General features: G+C 35.7%; 1 protein-coding gene across 7 annotated transcripts in view; it reads left to right on the top strand.

The window, feature by feature from the left end:
• The window catches only part of Elp4 (elongator acetyltransferase complex subunit 4), a 222,944-nt gene that overhangs the window by 95,850 nt on the left and 108,108 nt on the right, over positions 1–18,986 (top strand). For all 7 annotated transcript variants that reach the window (XR_005501986.2, NM_001115047.2, XM_039105869.2 and 4 more), the window contains exon 7: positions 3,819–4,007. Coding sequence is in view for 6 of the 7 variants with exons in the window: in NM_001115047.2 (NP_001108519.1) it covers positions 3,819–4,007 (189 nt within the window). In the remaining variant the exon portion in view is untranslated. The remainder of the gene's footprint in view (positions 1–3,818; positions 4,008–18,986) is intronic.

Below are 18,986 nucleotides of genomic sequence, written 5' to 3'. Positions count from 1 at the left end.
TCTTTTGGTGCCAGTGTGTGTCTGCAGAGGCAAATTGGTCCCTGACAGACACCTTTCCCCACTTGCGGTGGTAGCTATGGAAACAGGCATGTCATAACAGTTCCTATGGTGCAGTGTGCAGAGCTGCTGCTTTTGCAGGATGATGACACCTCTTCTGAAAGCAAGAAATTTATAAAATGCAAAAAAGTAACAGGAATCACTTTACTCATTTGCTAAGGAATATGTACATAAGTGTCTTTGCGATAAACCTAAAAATCCTTAGTAAGCAACCTTGTATTGAAACAAAATAAAGGTTATTCTTTCTTTATTTGGGTATGGAAAACAATACCACTTTCAAGAGACAATTGATTTATATTCTTTAAAATTAATAAAAAGGAAAATGAAGCACATTCAGTTCACTCATTATGCAAGTCTCTGTAACAGTTGATTTTTATATATATAAACTGGACAGAATTGAGGTAAAACATTTCTATTGTAAATACCAAAAATGCTTAAAATTACTTATACCAATAAGTCATTATAAAAATAAATTTCCTATGTATTAGAACTTATTAAATCCTGTAGTATATTACTTGTTACCCTCCCTGGTCTATTCATCTGTCTCAAAATCTGCAGATAAGTTCAGGAATAGCAAACAGTCCTTTAAGTAGTATTCTTGAGTCAAAATAATATTTTGACATTGAAGTAAATCCTACTTTTAAAGGGAAATTTTTATCAACTGTGTACTTTCAAATAAATTGAACTATTTGGATAGATTTAAAATATATTCTACAAGGAACAGACATTATCATTTTTTATAATCTATAAGTAACCTTGGTATTAAATTATGTAGCTCGTCTACAATTATATTTGAGTGCAAACATTTAAAACTTGCTTCATAATATCATTTGTTATTCATTTTTAAATGTCACTTATTTAAATTAAATTAAATATACCATAAACATGAATTTTGACCATTGTTTTTAACCTAACATACTAATTAAATGTTGGATATTCTTATGGGAATAAGTGTATTTATTGTGTAGCTACCAGGTGTATTTTGTATTTTATAAACTAACATCTAAGCTATCGGAAGAGAGTCTGCTTTTGTTTCTGCAGTTCCCATTATAATTATGAAAATATATTCTTTGTGTTGAAGTATTATGCTCATTCTTATTCTGATGTGTTGTATACCAAAGATTTAAAGATCTTATAATTCATTCATTATTTAATTTCAAGTTTTTAATGTCTTCTATGTACATATGGTAGTATATATGCATAATATATATGTTGGAGTCACTAAGCATTTATAACTCCCTATTTCATGCCTAGTAGCATTTTGAAACATTTAGCAAGTCTTCCTGTTACAGTAGTTGTATCTGTGTTCAGACTGCTGTCTCCTGTCCTCCACATTGCGTTTTCATAGCGATACCCTATTTTTCTCTTAGTTGTTTACTTCAGTAAGGGTCTATTCTCTTGTCTTGGCAAGAGAGTGCTAGGACTTGAACCCAGGACCTTGCACATACTGGGTAAATGTGCCGTTGTGCCACTGAGCCATGTCTCCAGCTTTACTCACTATATTTCTCTATTGCTCTCTCTATTGAGAATCTGACTTAGGCCTGTTATCATGAGATAACAAGTTTAACAAAACAGACCTTACATTTTTACCATTTTATTTCTATTTAAGGTCTCAATAATAAAGAAAGGAAGTAACTTCTTACTTTTCACAGATATTGTACAAATTTGCCAGGAATATGTATATGTACTTCTTTTTTAAAATAATTGTAGTAAGACTTATAGTAATGTCCCTGAGTGCATGAGTGTGTGCACATGCGTGCGTGTGTGCATGTATATGTGAGTCTGGTGCTGTCAGAAGCCAGAAGAGGGCATCAGATCTCCTGGATTGCAGCTGGTTGTAAGCTACATATGCAGGTTCTGGGCACAGAAGTTGTGTCCCCTGCATTAGCAGCACAAACTCTAATCCACTGAATCTTTTATAATTCATGCTTCTAATATCTGTCCACACATGATTTTGCTTCATTTTCCTGGGCAATACATAAATTAAATGCTTTTCCTGGGTCAAGATTATAACATAGTACAAATAGATAAAACTTTACTAAATACTTTTTTCTCATCCTGGATATCTACATAACTGAGTATAACTACTATTTATATGTTGTATTTTATTATATTGTGTATTATACTTCATTAACCTAGGGATGATTTAAAGTATATAGGTACATATATGTAAGTTATATGAAATTACTTCAATGTTTGTATATAAAGGTCTGAAACATTCATAGATTTTGGAATCCAAAGAACTCCCTAAAATAAATGACCCTAGGGATACCAAGAAGTGATTTTGCATATGCAAAATCTAGCAGGGACTTCCCTGTCCGGACTCTTCATCTACTTTTTTCCCTCCCAAACTCCTTTTGTCCTCTTGGGCTTTCAAATGTTTAGTTTCATTAGCATTATCGCTCTGTCAATAACTTTTTTTTTAATGGGAATACAGAAATCCAGTCTTCTCAATTGGGAGAATAGATTTGCTAAATTGGGTAATAATAATTATTTAATAATTTTCAGTGCAATTATATAGGAACAATGAATGATTCATTTTAGCTACCTTTTCCTCAGAAAGCTAATTTAAACTGGCACATGTGAAATCACGGCTTTAAGAAAGAACATCTTATTTATTCTATCAGAAACGTAGTAATGATCTTCCAAATACTTGCATATTCCATGTTTTGTTAACACCTCTTTCATGTGCCCAGAAATATTGCTAGATTGCTAGAGAAAGCATTTACAAAACATTTGTTAAGTTAGAATAACCCAAACAGCAGAGCTTGTAAACACATATGTTGTCAAATACTGACAAGTATCCTTGCTTTAAAAAAAAAAAAAAAGGTTTTAAAATGTTCTTTTCCAAGAAAAACATATTGAGCACCACTATTTTGACTATAATGTCAGTAATCTCTAAATGTCATCTGCTAACTTTTAAAATGTTGAACCTAGATTAAGTCAGTAAAAACAACTTCATGAAAAAAAAACTTAGAGACATAAACTATAGTTGTAAACACCTTTCCAAAAAAAGCTCACATAGCAGGTGACAGAAAGACAAGAAATACTGACTTCATAGTTTATTGGGGGTGCAGAATTTTATAGTTCTAAGAATGCATCTTTAAGGTTTTGAATGAACCATTTTCTCTGCTGTTGTGTCTGGCATCGCATTATTTGGGGATTTTGTTATTATTGTTGTTTGTTGTGTTTTGCTTGGTTTTTTTGGAGACAGAATCTCTATGCCGTTGACCTGGCTCTTGTTTATAGACTTCACTGTTTGAAATTACAGTGATCCTGTGTCTCTACTTCCCCAATGCTAGGAATACAGGCAGGCACCACACCACCTAGTGCCTCTGTTATTCTTACTGTCTCAGGCAGAATCCTACTAGCCACCTCAAATTTAGACAAAATTTAAACTTGTTTCTTGTCATGACCTTTGTATTTTCTAAAAATTAATTTTAAAAAGATCTCCGTTTGATAGACAGTGTTTTTGAAGTGTTCCTGGGCTGCCCTTGAACTCCTATTATACTTAGTTAATTTATCTGTACCAGTATCCTGAGTAGCTGGGACTGTTGGTGTACCAAACTGGCTTTGTCCTATTCTCTTTCATACTGTTGTCCTCTAAAGCATATCCTACATACTGTCTTCTTACTAAGATCGCATCCGTGTGTACTGATCTATTGTCCTCCGGATACTGTGAGTTTGATAAGAACTAGCAAATAAGAAGTGTTATATTGATAAGCAGCACCTATGTATTTACCACCTCCTCTGTCTTTTAGAAAAAACAGAAAAACATTTTAAGGATAGGAATTCAGAACCTTGGCTCACCATTATGGGGAGATGACATTTGCTGTAAAGAAAACAGTGACAACCATCACAGGCTTACCAAGTTCCTCTACATTCTCCGTGGCCTTCTAAGATCCTCACTGTCAGCCTGCATCATCACAATGCCAGCACAACTTGTCCAGGTAGGACCTATTGTTTTTCTTACCCACTGGGGAAATGGAAGAACAATGTGGCTTTCATTTTCTTTTCCTTCATTGCTAATGATATTGGCTGTCAATTTATGTGCTCATTCACTATTTGAATATCTTCTGTGTATCTTGTTCATTATTGTTTGTTAATCTCATCATCCATTTGTAAGGTTCTTTGTCTATATTTAGCTATGTGTTTTGCAATAATTTTCTTCCACCCTGTGACATCCCTTTTCTTAGTTCTTTGAAAATACAAAGTTTTTTTAATGTTCATCAATTTGATCTGTTCTAATCGGCCATTCCCCTTAGTCTTTGCTCTTATTGGTTTTGGCCTCTCAAGATTTTTTTCTAAATATTTTGTACCCTTTTTTTCCTTGTATATATGTACTCATTTATGAGTCAATATACTCCTCCTTTAATTTTTTACACAATTTTAATTTGTGTCTGTAAACACCTTCTGGTTTCTAAAATTTTAACAATTCATTAAGTAAACATGTAATAAAGTATGATGGTTCTCTTTTTACGATGTCACCCAGACTAACCTGGCCCTTGAGGCAGTCTTCCTATGTACTGGGTTATGGGTGTCAGTCATCATAAGCAGCAGCAACTGTATAGTGTAGCTGATGATGTATTCTTTGCCAAAGGACATTATCATCTCAAAGATGTGATTCCATGCAAGCTTAAATATCTCTTCTATATTAGTTGAGTGTCTTATATGAAGGCAAGGCCAGATCTTTGTACTTCATGTGGCATTATAATAACATAATATTAATGTGAGCAAAATCTTCTCTGCACAATGTCTGGCTTTTCTACATAGATAATCTGTAAATGTGAGTTGGATGAATATTGATTCTCACTTTGAAAATTATTTCTAACTTCTAATTGTTAAAACTACAAATATGTTTTTGTCTTAATATACGTGGACCACCCTAACAAATAATAAATATATTAAAATATCATTGAGTTATATTAGTATATATAATAATGCAACATATCTCAAAGTTATGACTAAAAATTGAGGCATAAATAAAAAGAGAATTTCTACCAGTTGGCCAGTAGAATTTATTTTTAATAATCATGATACGTTAATTCAGTTTTTCTTTACAGGCTTGTAACAAGTAGTTTTTAAACATATTTTTATTATGTTAACAAAAATATTATATCATTTTATTTTATTCTCATAATGATCTTAAATTTGTATAAATATTATAGGAAAACTCCTTTTTGTCATAGTGTTAGACATACTACATGTGCTTATATCGTTCCCATTGTTCATCATGTTATTGTAAACTAAATATTTCAATAGTAGCTTGGTTGCCCATGGTGAGCTTGTTGACTTGATGATAGCTCTGAAGCTACAGATGAAAGTTCAGCTCTTCATACCTGCCCTGCAGCTGCTTCTAAGGCCCTGGCATCTCAGAGCCTCTATGTCAGGGGGCCTTTACCACACCCCGTGAGACGATTATTTCTAATCTCTGCTTCCCAAGGTAGTCTAGTTAATAAGTGGCGAGGCTTCTGTTTTCCTCAGTTCTAGCCCCTTCCGTCTTTATAGTTATATCACACAGCTCCTCAGCCATCACAAAACTCTGCAACTTAGCTCTTGTCTAACACTGCCATTATTTAGTATTTTAAGGAGAAAATTATCGTTGCAAAGTCCTTGACACATTAGAGTGTGTGAAAGATTAGGCAAAAAGTTCCATTCTTGACAAAGGACAAATATATGGATGTATGCTCTCTTCTGCAAAATTGCAAGTAAAAAAAAACAGTTGTAAAATAACAAGTTGTGTACATAATTTATGTTTATTCTAAAACTAAAAACAATTAAGGAAAAACAAAATGGAGACTGTTTAAAGCTGTCTGTAGGTGATTGTTGTTTTATAAAGGTCCTACCACTGTGATGCCTCTGACAGATTCCTCTACCTAGCATTTCACGGGACAACAGTGATGCTCTCCGGTGTTGTCAGGTCATCCTTTCTATGGCACAAGTCACATGGCAGAATAGCAAGGACATGGAGCCAAGTTTAGAGATCTTAAAGCCTTTTGTGTATGCACAATATTGTTTAAACTTATGCTTTGTAATATATCGAGAGAGACTACTTTGAACTAAAAATGACAAGATTTAAATCAGGCAGGCGATGTGTTTAAAGCTAAGCAGCATGGCATGGTCTCAGAATGGGAAGTGTTGTTAGTAAAACTGCCAGCCACCTTCCAATAGGGTAGTGAAGTCTGTTTGTAATCCTAGCCCTGGTAAGGAGGACCAATGGAGCCTCAAACTTGCTGCAAGCTCCAGGTCTCAGCAGACACGGGAGGTCACGGTGACAGAGTAGCACCCGAAGCTGGCCTCGAGCCTCTGCACAGGAGACATGGAGACAGGTGTGTGTGCACACAAACGCATAGTCTAGAAACATAAATACACAAAATAGAAAGATCGAGTTTGTTTCCTAGAAATGTGGGTGGTGGTTATTGTAGGCCAGATGTAGTCCTAAGCTCCATTTCGATAGTAATTGATGTAATCCTTACACTATGTGCGGATGCTGGTATCTTCCCTCAAGATACCCAGCAGAAGTTAGACCTGAGCAGTGCCTCTAGTTGCTGCTCTCTTAGCCACCATGCTGTGCTGCTTATCCCATAGAGATACTGACATGGAGTCAGAGTAGGGAAAGATGAAAACAAAGCAGCATCTGATGATAAAAAGAAATGTCTTTGGAGGCTATAATGCTTGATAAATTACTTGGTCTCAATTAACTGTCTCAGTCTTGGGTCCTTCATCTATAAAAATGAAGCAAAAAATAATTCAGAAGATGAAAAATACACATAGTAGACATTCAGTACATGTTAGCAGTCATCATCAATGATGGACAGACAGTAGACATTCAGTACATGTTAGCGATCATCATCAATACTGGACACACAGTAGGCATTCAGTGCATGTTAGCAGTCATCATCAATGCTCGACACACAATAGGCATTCAGTGCATGTTAGCAGTCATCATCAATGCTGGACACACAGTAGACATTCAGTACATGTTAGCAGTCATCATCAATGCTGGACACACAGTAGGCATTCAGTATGTGTTAGCAGTCATCGTCAATGCTGGACACACAGTAGGCATTCAGTACGTGTTAGCAGTCATCATCAATGCTAGATACACAGTAGGCATTCAGTATGTGTTAGCAGTCATCATCAATGCTAGACACACAGTAGGCATTCAGTATGTGTTAGCAGTCATCATCAATGCTGGACACACAGTAGGCATGCAGTACGTGTTAGCAGTCATCAGTGCTGGGTACTACTTCAGAGACCCTCAGAATCACAACAGAGAGATCTGTCAAAAATGAAAATGTTTGGTGTGTCTCTGCAATAGAAGAACTGAGAGAGCAGATGAGAGGGAAACACCTGTATGGCGTGCTACACACTCTGGCTACCATTCCTAACAGCAAAGGGAGAATAAAGATCTTCAGTTTCCTGACCCTTCTCATGAAAAACATATAGCAATGTTCTCTCATGGATTGGGTTTAGGACAGACCAGGAAGCACAGATACATGCTTGGTTTTGTGCAGCATAAACTACACAAGACTCCTAACAGTTTTCTCACCATGACCAGTACTGTTTCTGGACTCTCTGAGTCAGGGTTTAAATGGCAATTGTGGGAATAAGGGCAATTTCACATGCTCACTGATTCATTCATTCATTCATTCATTCATTCAAATACAGTAGGCATCATGATAGGTATCTACAGATAAAACATGACAAAGTCACCATCTCAGGGATGTTAAAGATAAGATAAAACAAAAACAGTGTGAGTGCTGGTGGTTTGGCTTTTGTTTGTTTGTTTTCTTTTGTTTTTTAATGGTGGTAGGTGATAGGGTGCCTTTTTGGTGGTGGTGGTGGTGGTGGTGGTGGTGGTGGTGGTGGTGGTGGTGGTGGTAGTGGTGGTGGTGGTGGTTATTAAACTGGGTGTGTTGAAGTATTTTTTCTGGGTGTGGTGTGTGTGTGTGTGTGTGTGTGTGTGTGTGTGTTATGTATATTTAAGCTTTGGTGTTGATAATTGTTTCTGTCAGGAAAAAGAAATTATTTCATATCCTTAGAAATTTTGTCATATAATTAAGCATCTTTAAATTAGCATAAGACTAAGGGTATATAAAATATTTTTCTCTCTTGGATTGGTAAAACAACCAATCAGTGTTCTTGTCTTAGTTATTAGCATTCTGTCAGACTTGTACAGTAATGATTAGTTACCCTTTATTGTACTTTTGGCATGCTTCCCATGTTTAATTTCATTGTAGGGAAGGAACACATAGTTAAGGAAATTGCAAAAGAGGGGGAGAAGTTAAAATAAGGAAAATAATAGATTCAAAACTGATTTTAACTTATTGTTGTAATGATACTTATAAGCAAAGTGAACAAGGGTGATTTTAAAGTTTTTATTTGAAGTATTTTATGTTCTTACATAAAGTCTTACAACTTTAAACTTGAAATGTTTTATTTGATTTGATTTAAGGTTATTTCTACAATAATACAATAGCAGCTGACAAGTGTGCTTTAAAGTAAATGTATAAAAATTAGTTCTAAGTGTCTGTCTAAAAGGACTAAAGCTGTTTAGGGGGCACATTTGGAATGTCTTCAGACAGACATGTAGTTTTAAGCAGTTTTCCCTATAAAATGGTAGTATTATTACACATAACTCTCTTGCTAGAATATAGTTTAGTATCCGCCCAGAAACCCTGCCCTAAAATATATTTGAAGATGGCTCCCATGACTGTGGTTCTTTTACACACTGAACTGTGGGGTACAGTGTGACTAGGGGCAGAGCCACCGTCAGCCCTGGTATCCCAGCATTACTCAGTTCCCACATCCCTGCTGAGTAGTTGTTCCACTCGCCAAGAAGCCTGTTAAAGAGCCCCTGAGAGCATGTGTACAGCCCTCCATGTTAATAGTTAATTGGTGAGGATGGCAAGATGAGAGGACAGCCGAGCATGTGGTCTCACAGACTCGGGCAGTAGACAGGCCTCAGTGATAATAACAGCAGATGCTCAAGTTCTCACAGCTTAACTGTCCCAAATCTCGTTGAAGCAATGTTACCATGAACTGAAGAAAAAAAGCTTATATCTAAGAAAGGGAACTATGCCCTCTTCATTTCTTCTGCGTGTTAAATTACAAGAATGTTTTAACTTTACATCTTTGTGTAAATCTCTACACGAGTGGTTAGTATCCTCCGAGTACATTGAGCTCTCTTCTCTGGTCCTGCTTACTATTGGGAACAAATGACTCTCCCCTGTGATGCCATTTAGTGATGTTATTCTGGCATAGTGACTATAAGGTATTTTAGAATAGGACATTTTAATTTCCATATCCAGTCAGATATGACAACATCATTGCTTTCTGATCTGTAAGTAGCAACTGTCTTAACTATTGGTGAGATTTGTTATCTATCTCAAAATTTTGTAAACTTTTTATACCTTTTATTTTCAATCTCAATGGCAATATATTCTTGTGAAAAATGAGAATCATCAACATTTCTTTCAGGAAATAAAAGCTTAGTTTTGTGCCTAAATAGAGTTTTGTCAGTAAAATGGAAAGAAAATAGACTTTCTATCCCTTGTACACTTCGCATACAGCCCATGATAACTTACCCTTGATTCACATTTTCATATAGATTAAAAGCACTTTAATCTATATAAAACTGTAAGGAAATAAACACTGACACACTTAGTGTTAAAATGGGAGGTTATTCTGTCCCTTTCCCATAGCTTTCCTTCCAGAGAGCATTTGCTCCATTTTTTACTGTTCATGTTTTATCAGTGCTTCATAATCTACACTGTCTAAAGGACTCCTCAACAGACAGCTAAAATGTTCCTTTACCTGTGATAATGCAGGAATGAAAATGCCTTGCATTTGCTTAAGAAATGTCACTGAGTGCCCGAGTTGGTTAAACTTTCTTTTCCAGGCCAGATTGCAAGTGTGAAGGTAGACCGCAGCATGTTTTTTGTTTACTGTCATCGGAAGCTGGCAGTGATGTCTGCACTCAGGATTTTTATCACAGACCCCCTATCTTCCAATTATATGGTCCTTACAGTTTTTGCCCCAGCTTTTCATTGGATGACTTAATAGTGCTATTAGGCAAATACCAAAGAAAATGTATTTCCTGATTTTCAAAAAGGGAAGAAAGAACCCTATCTCTTTAAAACTAAATGAGGTTTAAATTGTTATCTTAATTAAGAGCTTTTAAGACTAGTTGAAAATATTAGTATGCTAGACCTTTGAGGCTACTGAAATAAGACAAAACATTTGTCTGTAGAGAAATGTTTCCATCTGTAACATTGCACTTACTCAATGCCAGAATATTACCAGCTATACTAAATAAAGCCACGCTGCCTTTCAAATCATTAATAAGAATCTTGCAAGTAGACTCCCATGGACTTCGGAATTTATCTTTTATTCTTAGATGAGTAAGAAAGTATTCTTACTTTTAAAGAAGTATTAAGATGGTGAAGGTCTCTGCTACTCAGTCTGGCAATCTGAGTTTGGTGGCCAGAGCCCACCTACATGGAAAGTGAGAACCAGCACCTGCCAAGTGATCCTCTGACCTCCACATGTCCATCATGCACATACAGTCAGTCAGTCAGTCAGTCAGTCAGATAGATAGATAGACAGACAGACAGACAGTTTTCAAAAATACTTCCCTGTAATTGTTGTGATGATCATAATTATAAGAACAGATTTATATATTTTAAACCATTTTATCTTATTTCTGAAGCAATTTTAAATGGCTTTTTAAGCTGACATTGTGAGTATTGGAGGGATGGCTAACTGGTTAAGAGTACACTCTGTGCTTAGAGAGGACCCGAGTGTGGGTCCGTCCCATCACCCATGTCAGGGCAGTTGACAACTGTCTATAACTCCAGCTCCATGGAGATCTGATACCTCTGGTGTTCACACACATCTGCACACACATGCACATGCCCACACATAGATACACAGAGTTTTCAATGGTCTTTAAAACTGTACTTTAATAAGGAAAATATTTAAGTATGAAAATTATGGGTATAACCTTCATTGATCACAACTATCCATTACTAAGAGATAAATAAAGCTAGATATTCTACATATCATTTTTTATAATTACTCTCTTACTCAAAATAGCACAGTCAATTACAATCAACTTGTAATTGTTTTAGATCTTTTTAAAATTTTCATTATTTTTATTAGATATTTTCTTTATTTACATTTCAAACATTATTTGCTACTTTAATTTTTAATTTTTTTTTCAGAGCTGGGGACCGAACCCAGGGCCTTGCGCTTGTTAGGCAAGCGCTCTATCACTGAGCTAAATCCCCAACCCCTTATTTGCTACTTTAAAAAAATAAATTATATTTATAGCTTACTAAAATTACACAAAGTCACTAAAATTTGACATATACAGCATACAATTTAAATGAGTTGAATATTATTCAGTTCATTTGAGAAAAAAACTTCTTGTAAATGTGTCATTTTCTTACAAACACTTTTGGACTAATTAAGATCTCAAACAGTTAGGGAGGGGGGATGGGATGAGGGATTTCCGGAGGAGAAACCTGTTTCAACCCTTTTCCTCTAAATTGGGATTCGTATACTTCCCAATTATTTTCTGTTCAGAATCTTTTAGATTCTAACGTGGCCACAGCTTGTGTACATCATACATGCACTATATATTTGATTGATTTTCTTCTTCAAAAATGACTGAAATGTTTACACTTTACAATATCTGTAATTTTCTGTCTACACAGAGCATCTACAGCAGTAAGTGGAACATTTTGTCTTAATGTAGTTATATGCATTAAATAGGAGCAAGTTGTAGTAGTTGCCAATCAGATTTGTGTTCATACTGAAAAGGAAAAAATACCATTTAGAACCCTTCTATTATGTTTCATCTAACTAAAGTATATTCAGTACAACATAAAGAAAGTAATCATTTTGGGTTTTTTTTCCCACTTTCCCTAAAACAATTGCGATTATGTTTTGTATTGTGGTTGATGTGTAGTCCTGTGTTAGCGATAGAGAGTGAGTCGTTGTTAAGGCTGCTGGACCACATCCTCTTTACTGTGACCTGTGCCTAGGCACAGACACGGCTGTTCTGAAAGCAGAAGTAGGGAGGGACCTGTGTGTTCAAGAGATGAGAACTGGATACAAGAAAAATAAGGAATGGTCTTTTACATTATTTTCATATAGTTTTTTCAAATCAAAAAAGAATTAAAAGTTTGATTGTGTAGTTATTTCATAAAATTATTAAATCTTTTATCCTTTGTGTTACAAGCTATCTGAAAAATCCCTGAGAAAATGAAGTTTTATAAATTATTTTTGCTAACTTTTACTCAGATTTTTGCCCTTCCTGAAAGAACACTTAGTATCTTTGAAAAATTATAGTTATTTCTTAATGCTAAGACAAAATATGTTTGTTATGATTAATATTTTCCAGCTGTTTAAATACCAGGTCAAATAGTATGCCCTGATGCTATGTTTTAGCCCTTTGCTATTAATTACATTATTATTATATAAAGAGTTCTAGCTCTTTTAATAATGTTTTCATACCCTACATAGTTAATTTTTGATGTTGGGGAGTACAAAGGAAGAGATTAAATTAGCCTTGTAACCTCTTTCTCTTCCAGGGTGATGATGGAAAATAAAAGCTCTTAGCCACAAAATGTAACACTTAGAATTAATATTTAATTAGACTAGCAAATTGTACACTGTGGCTGAAAGCTTCCAAAGAGTTGTTAGTGCCACAATTGACCTACAGGTTTAATAATAACTCACTTCTAGAAGCAAGTGCCAGTTCAGCAGAGTAGAGCCACTAAGAAAGTCCTAGGAGATTAAAAGCAGCAAACCAAATGGCAGGCAAGGATTCCTGGGATGGAGCCTTCTGGAAAGCTGGGAGCTGGAATAGCTTTTAAGCCAGGATTCAGATGAGAACAGTGGGTGAAAAAGCTGATCCCTCCTGTTCTGGGAGCTTCTGGTTGTAGGCCAAAATCTTAGAACAGATTTTTACTAAATGTTTTTGCTGCAGCTATTAACTTACATTGAAAACCAAATATCGAATAATTTTTCTGTAAAATTTAACTAGTTTTTTGTGTAATCATTAGTTCTTAATATTAGTACATAATATCTGTACGTTCAGATCATTAGATTGTCAGATAGGTTTGGCGCTGTACATCTCTGCTGTTTTGCTGTGACATGCTGTTTCCTTGTTCCCTGTATAGTTGATTTATATGGTTCATTTCTATATTATTTCATTACAGAGCATTACACAGAGCCAGGAAAGAGACTGGGATGTCTATAACCCAAGACTCTTTCTTTAAATCGTATATGGGTATATATAGCTATATGCAGAAGTATACTTTAAAGGCATTATTAATTTTAGAAAGCTTATATTATAAAGCACTTCTAGATCTGTTTATGATGTAATTAGATTACAAGATAAATAATTAGACCTCCTGGTGAAACATTGGATCCCTATATATTAGAAAAATTCATATACTGAAAGTAGGGTATTAGAAGATGTGTGGATAAAGAAGACTGAAAGGGGGACACCTTAAATAATTTATTGGTTATATCTTAAATAATGAAAGAAAAGCTAGTTATGAGTTGAAAATCCAAGCAAGTGAGGGCCTTGCCAGCAGAGGGAGTAGTCCTGTCTTCTGTCAGGTTCCTGTCACTTCCCCACCTGCCTCAGCCTTCCCCAGCCAGTCTCCCATCTGGACCTGGCTCTGGCTGTCTGTTTCTGATGACAGGCTATAATTTTGTGCTCAATGTGATATTATTCTAAGCTGATCTTAAACTTTAGTATCTTTAACTTGCCACAGCAGCATAGACACTGACTGGACACTCTGTTTTGGGGATGTCTGTGATTGCATTCTGGGGATTTAAGTATAAAGAAGTAAAGTAGAATATATCACTTGAAAGTCTCTCATGAAACAAAACATAAAGAACCAAGTACCTGATTAATTTTCATAATGTAAAATTAGATGACATAAAGTTTTGGGAAAGTCTGAAATTGCTTCTGAATACTGCATGCCCTTATTTATTCTAACCTACTTTTTATTGTATCTTGTGCATCCCATTTCTGAAAGTCTTCTGTTAATATTTAAGAGAATGTTGACTGAAAAAAGGCAAAACTCAAAAATATCTACTCTGTCGTGAAAGCAAATGGTGTTTCTAAAACCATGCTCTAAAACAAATGAAGAACCACCCTTTTCATAACAAAGTTAGGCACAGAGTTGATTAGCTAGAACACACAAAAATATGGGACTTCATTGCCTAGTCCCAGTAATGTGAGAAAAATCAATAAGTTCTTTCTCTTTCAAGCTAAATAGATTTGCCTTTAGGTCCTCTGTAAAATGTTTTAACCTTTAGGGGGAGAAATGTTTGTTTTATTACTTCCTTGTATGAACATTATTCTGTGATGATACCAACAGATAGGTTTCATTTAAATTACCTCCTTTTCAAAAAGTTGTCTTTATATTCTAAAACAAACTGTGAGTTTCAATAACACATTAAATCTGCAACAATTAATTTAATAGCCATTGTAACTCAGTATAATTTTGTCAGATAAAACTGCTCAAAAATAATGAACAAAATCATCAAAATCATTTTATAGTCTTTGCTTTAATAGAATTGAACATATAAGAAGTATAACGTATTCTTCCTCATATATTGCTAGATTTATCCCTTATCTAACTTTAGTGTTGGATTTCATAACAAAGAAATATGTACACTTCAGAAGAGGTTCTGTGTCCCAGGCTCGACTGTGGGAGACCCACATGCACCTGCACACCTCCTGTCATGTAGCCGTCAAACAGAAAGGAGCTTAAGTAGCCCCTTCTCCCTACCTGGAACTGTGCTTTGTCCAGAGTGACCTTCACACTGCCCTCGAATGAGAACTCTCCTCTCTTGTTCTTCGCTGTCTGTCTTAGATAGTATAAATGGAGCAACCCAAGAGGTCATTCTTGACACAGTGTATGTCTGCTTTATTTCAGTTGGTCTATTTCTCTGGAAAGTTAAAATGATGACTAATTAACTTTTTAATCTTCAAGTTAAAATATTTATGAGAAACGTATCCTGTGTTGCCACAAACTGTCTCCTCTCTATTGCTGTGGTAATTGGTGCCATCACAGAAGGGAGTGTCCAGCCGGCTCTGTTAGCTAAGGGCTTCCTCAGAACAATCGTTGGAGCTTTATGTGGGCAGGAGTTCAATTTTTACCTTAAAATTGCTACGTTAGCTTTATGAGCTTTGAATTGAAAGGGAGGCTTAAATTAATCTGAGAATTTAAAATTCTTTTAATGGATTTGACATATACTAAATAAAAATGTGCTACCATTCTTTCAAAGCAAGCAAACAGTCAAAGCAAAAGCTCACCAGGTTCTTGTAAATGTAAGGGAGAATAAATGTCGGACAACAGGGTAGTCAGCTTTGCCTCGTTTACTTGCAGCAGCATCCAATGTGCATTAAGTTCCTGTAACTAAGAAATTACGCTGAAACAGAACATTTTAAGGACCCTGTCTACAACTTATGACAATGCTATCTGAGATTGCCAGCCAACTCCAAAAACTCCTGGACACCAGCTCTCTTCTCTTCTGGCTTCCCTCCGAGTCTTGTCTTGGCTACTTTCCAGAACTGACAACTTTCACCCGGGAGCTGAGGGAGATTTGTCTAGTCTAAGAAGGATTTTTGAGTCTTCCTAGATTTCCTATCCAGATGGGCAAGGAGGAGGGGTGGCAATATCGTTGTACATACTTGGGTGATGTCATTAAGGCACATGTGCACTATAACCATTAATTTAGTCATAATGACTAAGTTCTGTTAACCTTGGTTAAGTGTTTCTCACTTGAAACTTTAATTTAGCAATTTCAATATTAAAATAGGAATGATATTCAAATATGTGTATTAGGACTTGATGCATAGATTCTGTTACTTAATTTTAACAAAAGAGCAGGAAGTTTGACATCTTTCCCAATAAATAAAACTGTTTAGAGTCCAGGAGGATAAGAATATAGAAGTTCTATGTCAAAATCTCCACTCTAGTCGCTATACTAAAGATTTCTAAGCACCACTGGCCATATGATGATGATTTTATGTACAGTGTGTTCCTGACAAACTGAACTAGGACTATTATGCTCCCAAGGGGGTTTCTACATGCAATTTTTGTTCTCTTACAAAAATTAACATACCTTCATCTAAAAGGCCATTTAGTAATAATACAGTGACTTGAAGGATGACCTTCTTTTTATAAACATAGCTCTAAGATAATATCACATCAATGGACCATACTCTAAAAGAATCTTGAATATACACAAGCAATCACATATTTTTTTAAATTTAGAAAAAACTGTATTACCATGCCCAAATATCATTTATGTTCCTATAAATAGCAAGAAACTCATTGTGTATGTTATAAAAAATAAAGGTTATCTCAGCCAGAAATGTAGATGTTATTCTTTTATAGTTTTCCATTATTCTTATTCTATAGATGCTGTCAGATACTTTCTAGTTTTCACAGTTAGTCTACTTAGTTATACTGTTCCAACTTTTGCAGAGTAGTTGTGCAAAAAATAGTAAGGTCACTGTTAAATGTAACTTCCTTTATGGTAACAATACAATTAAATGTGTTTCTCGACCTACAGCTTCATAAAACCTTTTGGATAGATTTTAGTTTATAATTAATTACAGTGACACAAATATAGAGCTTATAAATACCATAAATAAAATACATGAATAAGTTAACACATTTCTGAGAAACTTTGAATTCAGGCTCTACGTGCTGTTTTATATTTAGAATCCATTAGTTTTCTTTGGAAAATATAATTAATCAATTATAAGCTTTCTTTTAAAAGACCTAAAAAATTGATGTCTTTCAATGTCTTATTAGTTAACATTAGAGTTAAGTGAAAAACAGAAATAACAGTGTTGGGTTAGTCATTTAAATACACAGTACTTCTTTACTGTTAGAGAAGAATTAGAAGAGAAATCAGTCATCATTAGACCTTACAGTTCTATTAATATACATTTGAGAAGACCCAAGTTGATATGCCTAAAATCTTGAATAGGTGAACTCTAACACACTCTGATATTTAGACACAAGGACTATCTTTTATTTATAGATAAGAGGAAATCTGACCTTTGGATTAAGAATACTGTCAGTAGCCTTGATAAGCAAGCGCTTGCCCATCTGAAGGTCCATAACGTCAGTACTCTTCTCAGGTGAATTTATACTAAAACTGAAGTGATAGGATCCTGCTGCTTAGTATCCAGGATTCTTCTTGATAGGGAACCACATGGCTTTTCTTCATCTCCCACTTGTTCTCACCCTTTACTACCAACCCAGCCACACCCCACCCCCATCCCAACATTGTTCAGTACTCAGCACAATGAATCATTTTCAAGTTGACTCATTGTGAACTGTCTCCCAGCTGTTGGAATGTCTGGCAGACATTTTTGTTTGGGTGAAGAATAACTGGCTGAAACCCAACCTGGATGAGTTTGATATAATGGTCTTTGGCTGAGGGAATATTGAGAGGAGCATGTTTCTGGCCCCTGAAGCCCCTGTTATTTCTGGAGGAGCACCATCCCCTGTGGCACCGCACTGAAAGGAAGGAATCAATCTGGATTATTTTCTCACCATTGAGTGAAGAATTGCCTTAGGAAAAATAGCCATTTGCAAATATTATATGTATTTTATAGTGTGTCCACATAATTGAAAGGCTTTTTTTAAGTTAGGGAAAATTTGTTTACACTGTCCCCTTATGAGAGCACAGATTAAAGGCTAACATGGCCTCCACACAGTATGTATGAGCTTCGAATACTAAGGTTTGAGCTAAGCAACCATTTCAGCAGAATGTTTGGAACCCAGACTGCTGTGCATGTCCCTTTGAACCACACAGTATCAGTCAACCCCTTTACTCTCCATCCCGATCACTCTTCATAAAGGCACTTAAGAAGAGCACTAAGCCCAGTAGTCATCATGAAGGATTCATAAAATGAGAATCTCTCTCTCCTCTAACAGCAGACATAGCAGCAAACAGATCAGTTTTCTTGACTGCCTTATATCTCCTATCTTTTTTGTCTAAAATTAGTTTTTATTAAACTAATGATATTACCAGTCTATAAAATGAGTTTCAAAATTACAAAATTTTACAAAGAGTGATTTATTTTAACAGTCTGTGTCAGTAGACATAAATGTCCTGATGATGATATTGTGTTGTATAATTAAACTTTCCAGGCTCATCAGCCTGTCAGGAATCACCCTTCAAGCAATACTGCCTTTCCGTGAAGTAAGATGATGCAAAAGTGAGTGGCTAACTAGGCAGTGACTTCACTTTCCTGGCCATGAGTTCTGGATGGTTTTGGATCACTACTATTTGGCAACTGGTATTCTTTGCTTAGAACCGTGTTTATGTATTGTTTTAATCCAGCACCAGGACACGTCCTAAGCTCTTCTATTTAGCCCTATTGGATTCATCTAGAGCTGTGGTCAAGAAGAAGGTGTCAGCCATTGTCAGTGCTAGTCACAGTTCCTTTGCCTTTCTTTGTTGTTACTCTAGAGCCAGATGGCAGCATCTGGAAAGGGACACAGGAGACTCCAGAACTAGCCATTTTACATCCCCTTACCTGGACCTTCCCATGTGTTGAATATGTCACAGGACCTGAGGTATTATGGGGATGACACCAGTCCCAGCTCATGGGCAGCAGAGAGCCTCTCGCCATGCTTTCCCTGTGCCATCTATCCTTTCGAGTCCCATTGTCTGCTGCCTTCTCCAGCAGACTGGAGCAAAGTAATGAGAAAGTCAAGTTAACCTCCTTCATTTGGCCAAAGAACAATATTTAATGTTTTCTATGAAGTTTTGCCTTGTGTTCAACTCTCCAAATTAACACAGAATACCTATTAGATCAGATCATTCAACTGGGAGGCTATTTCATCTGTTTTTCAGACTGTAGTATA

Source organism: Rattus norvegicus, chromosome 3 (genome assembly GCF_036323735.1).
Source record: "Rattus norvegicus strain BN/NHsdMcwi chromosome 3, GRCr8, whole genome shotgun sequence".
In the NCBI taxonomy this organism is placed as follows: Eukaryota; Metazoa; Chordata; class Mammalia; order Rodentia; family Muridae; genus Rattus; species Rattus norvegicus.
This window is presented reverse-complemented; position numbering and strand designations above follow the sequence as displayed.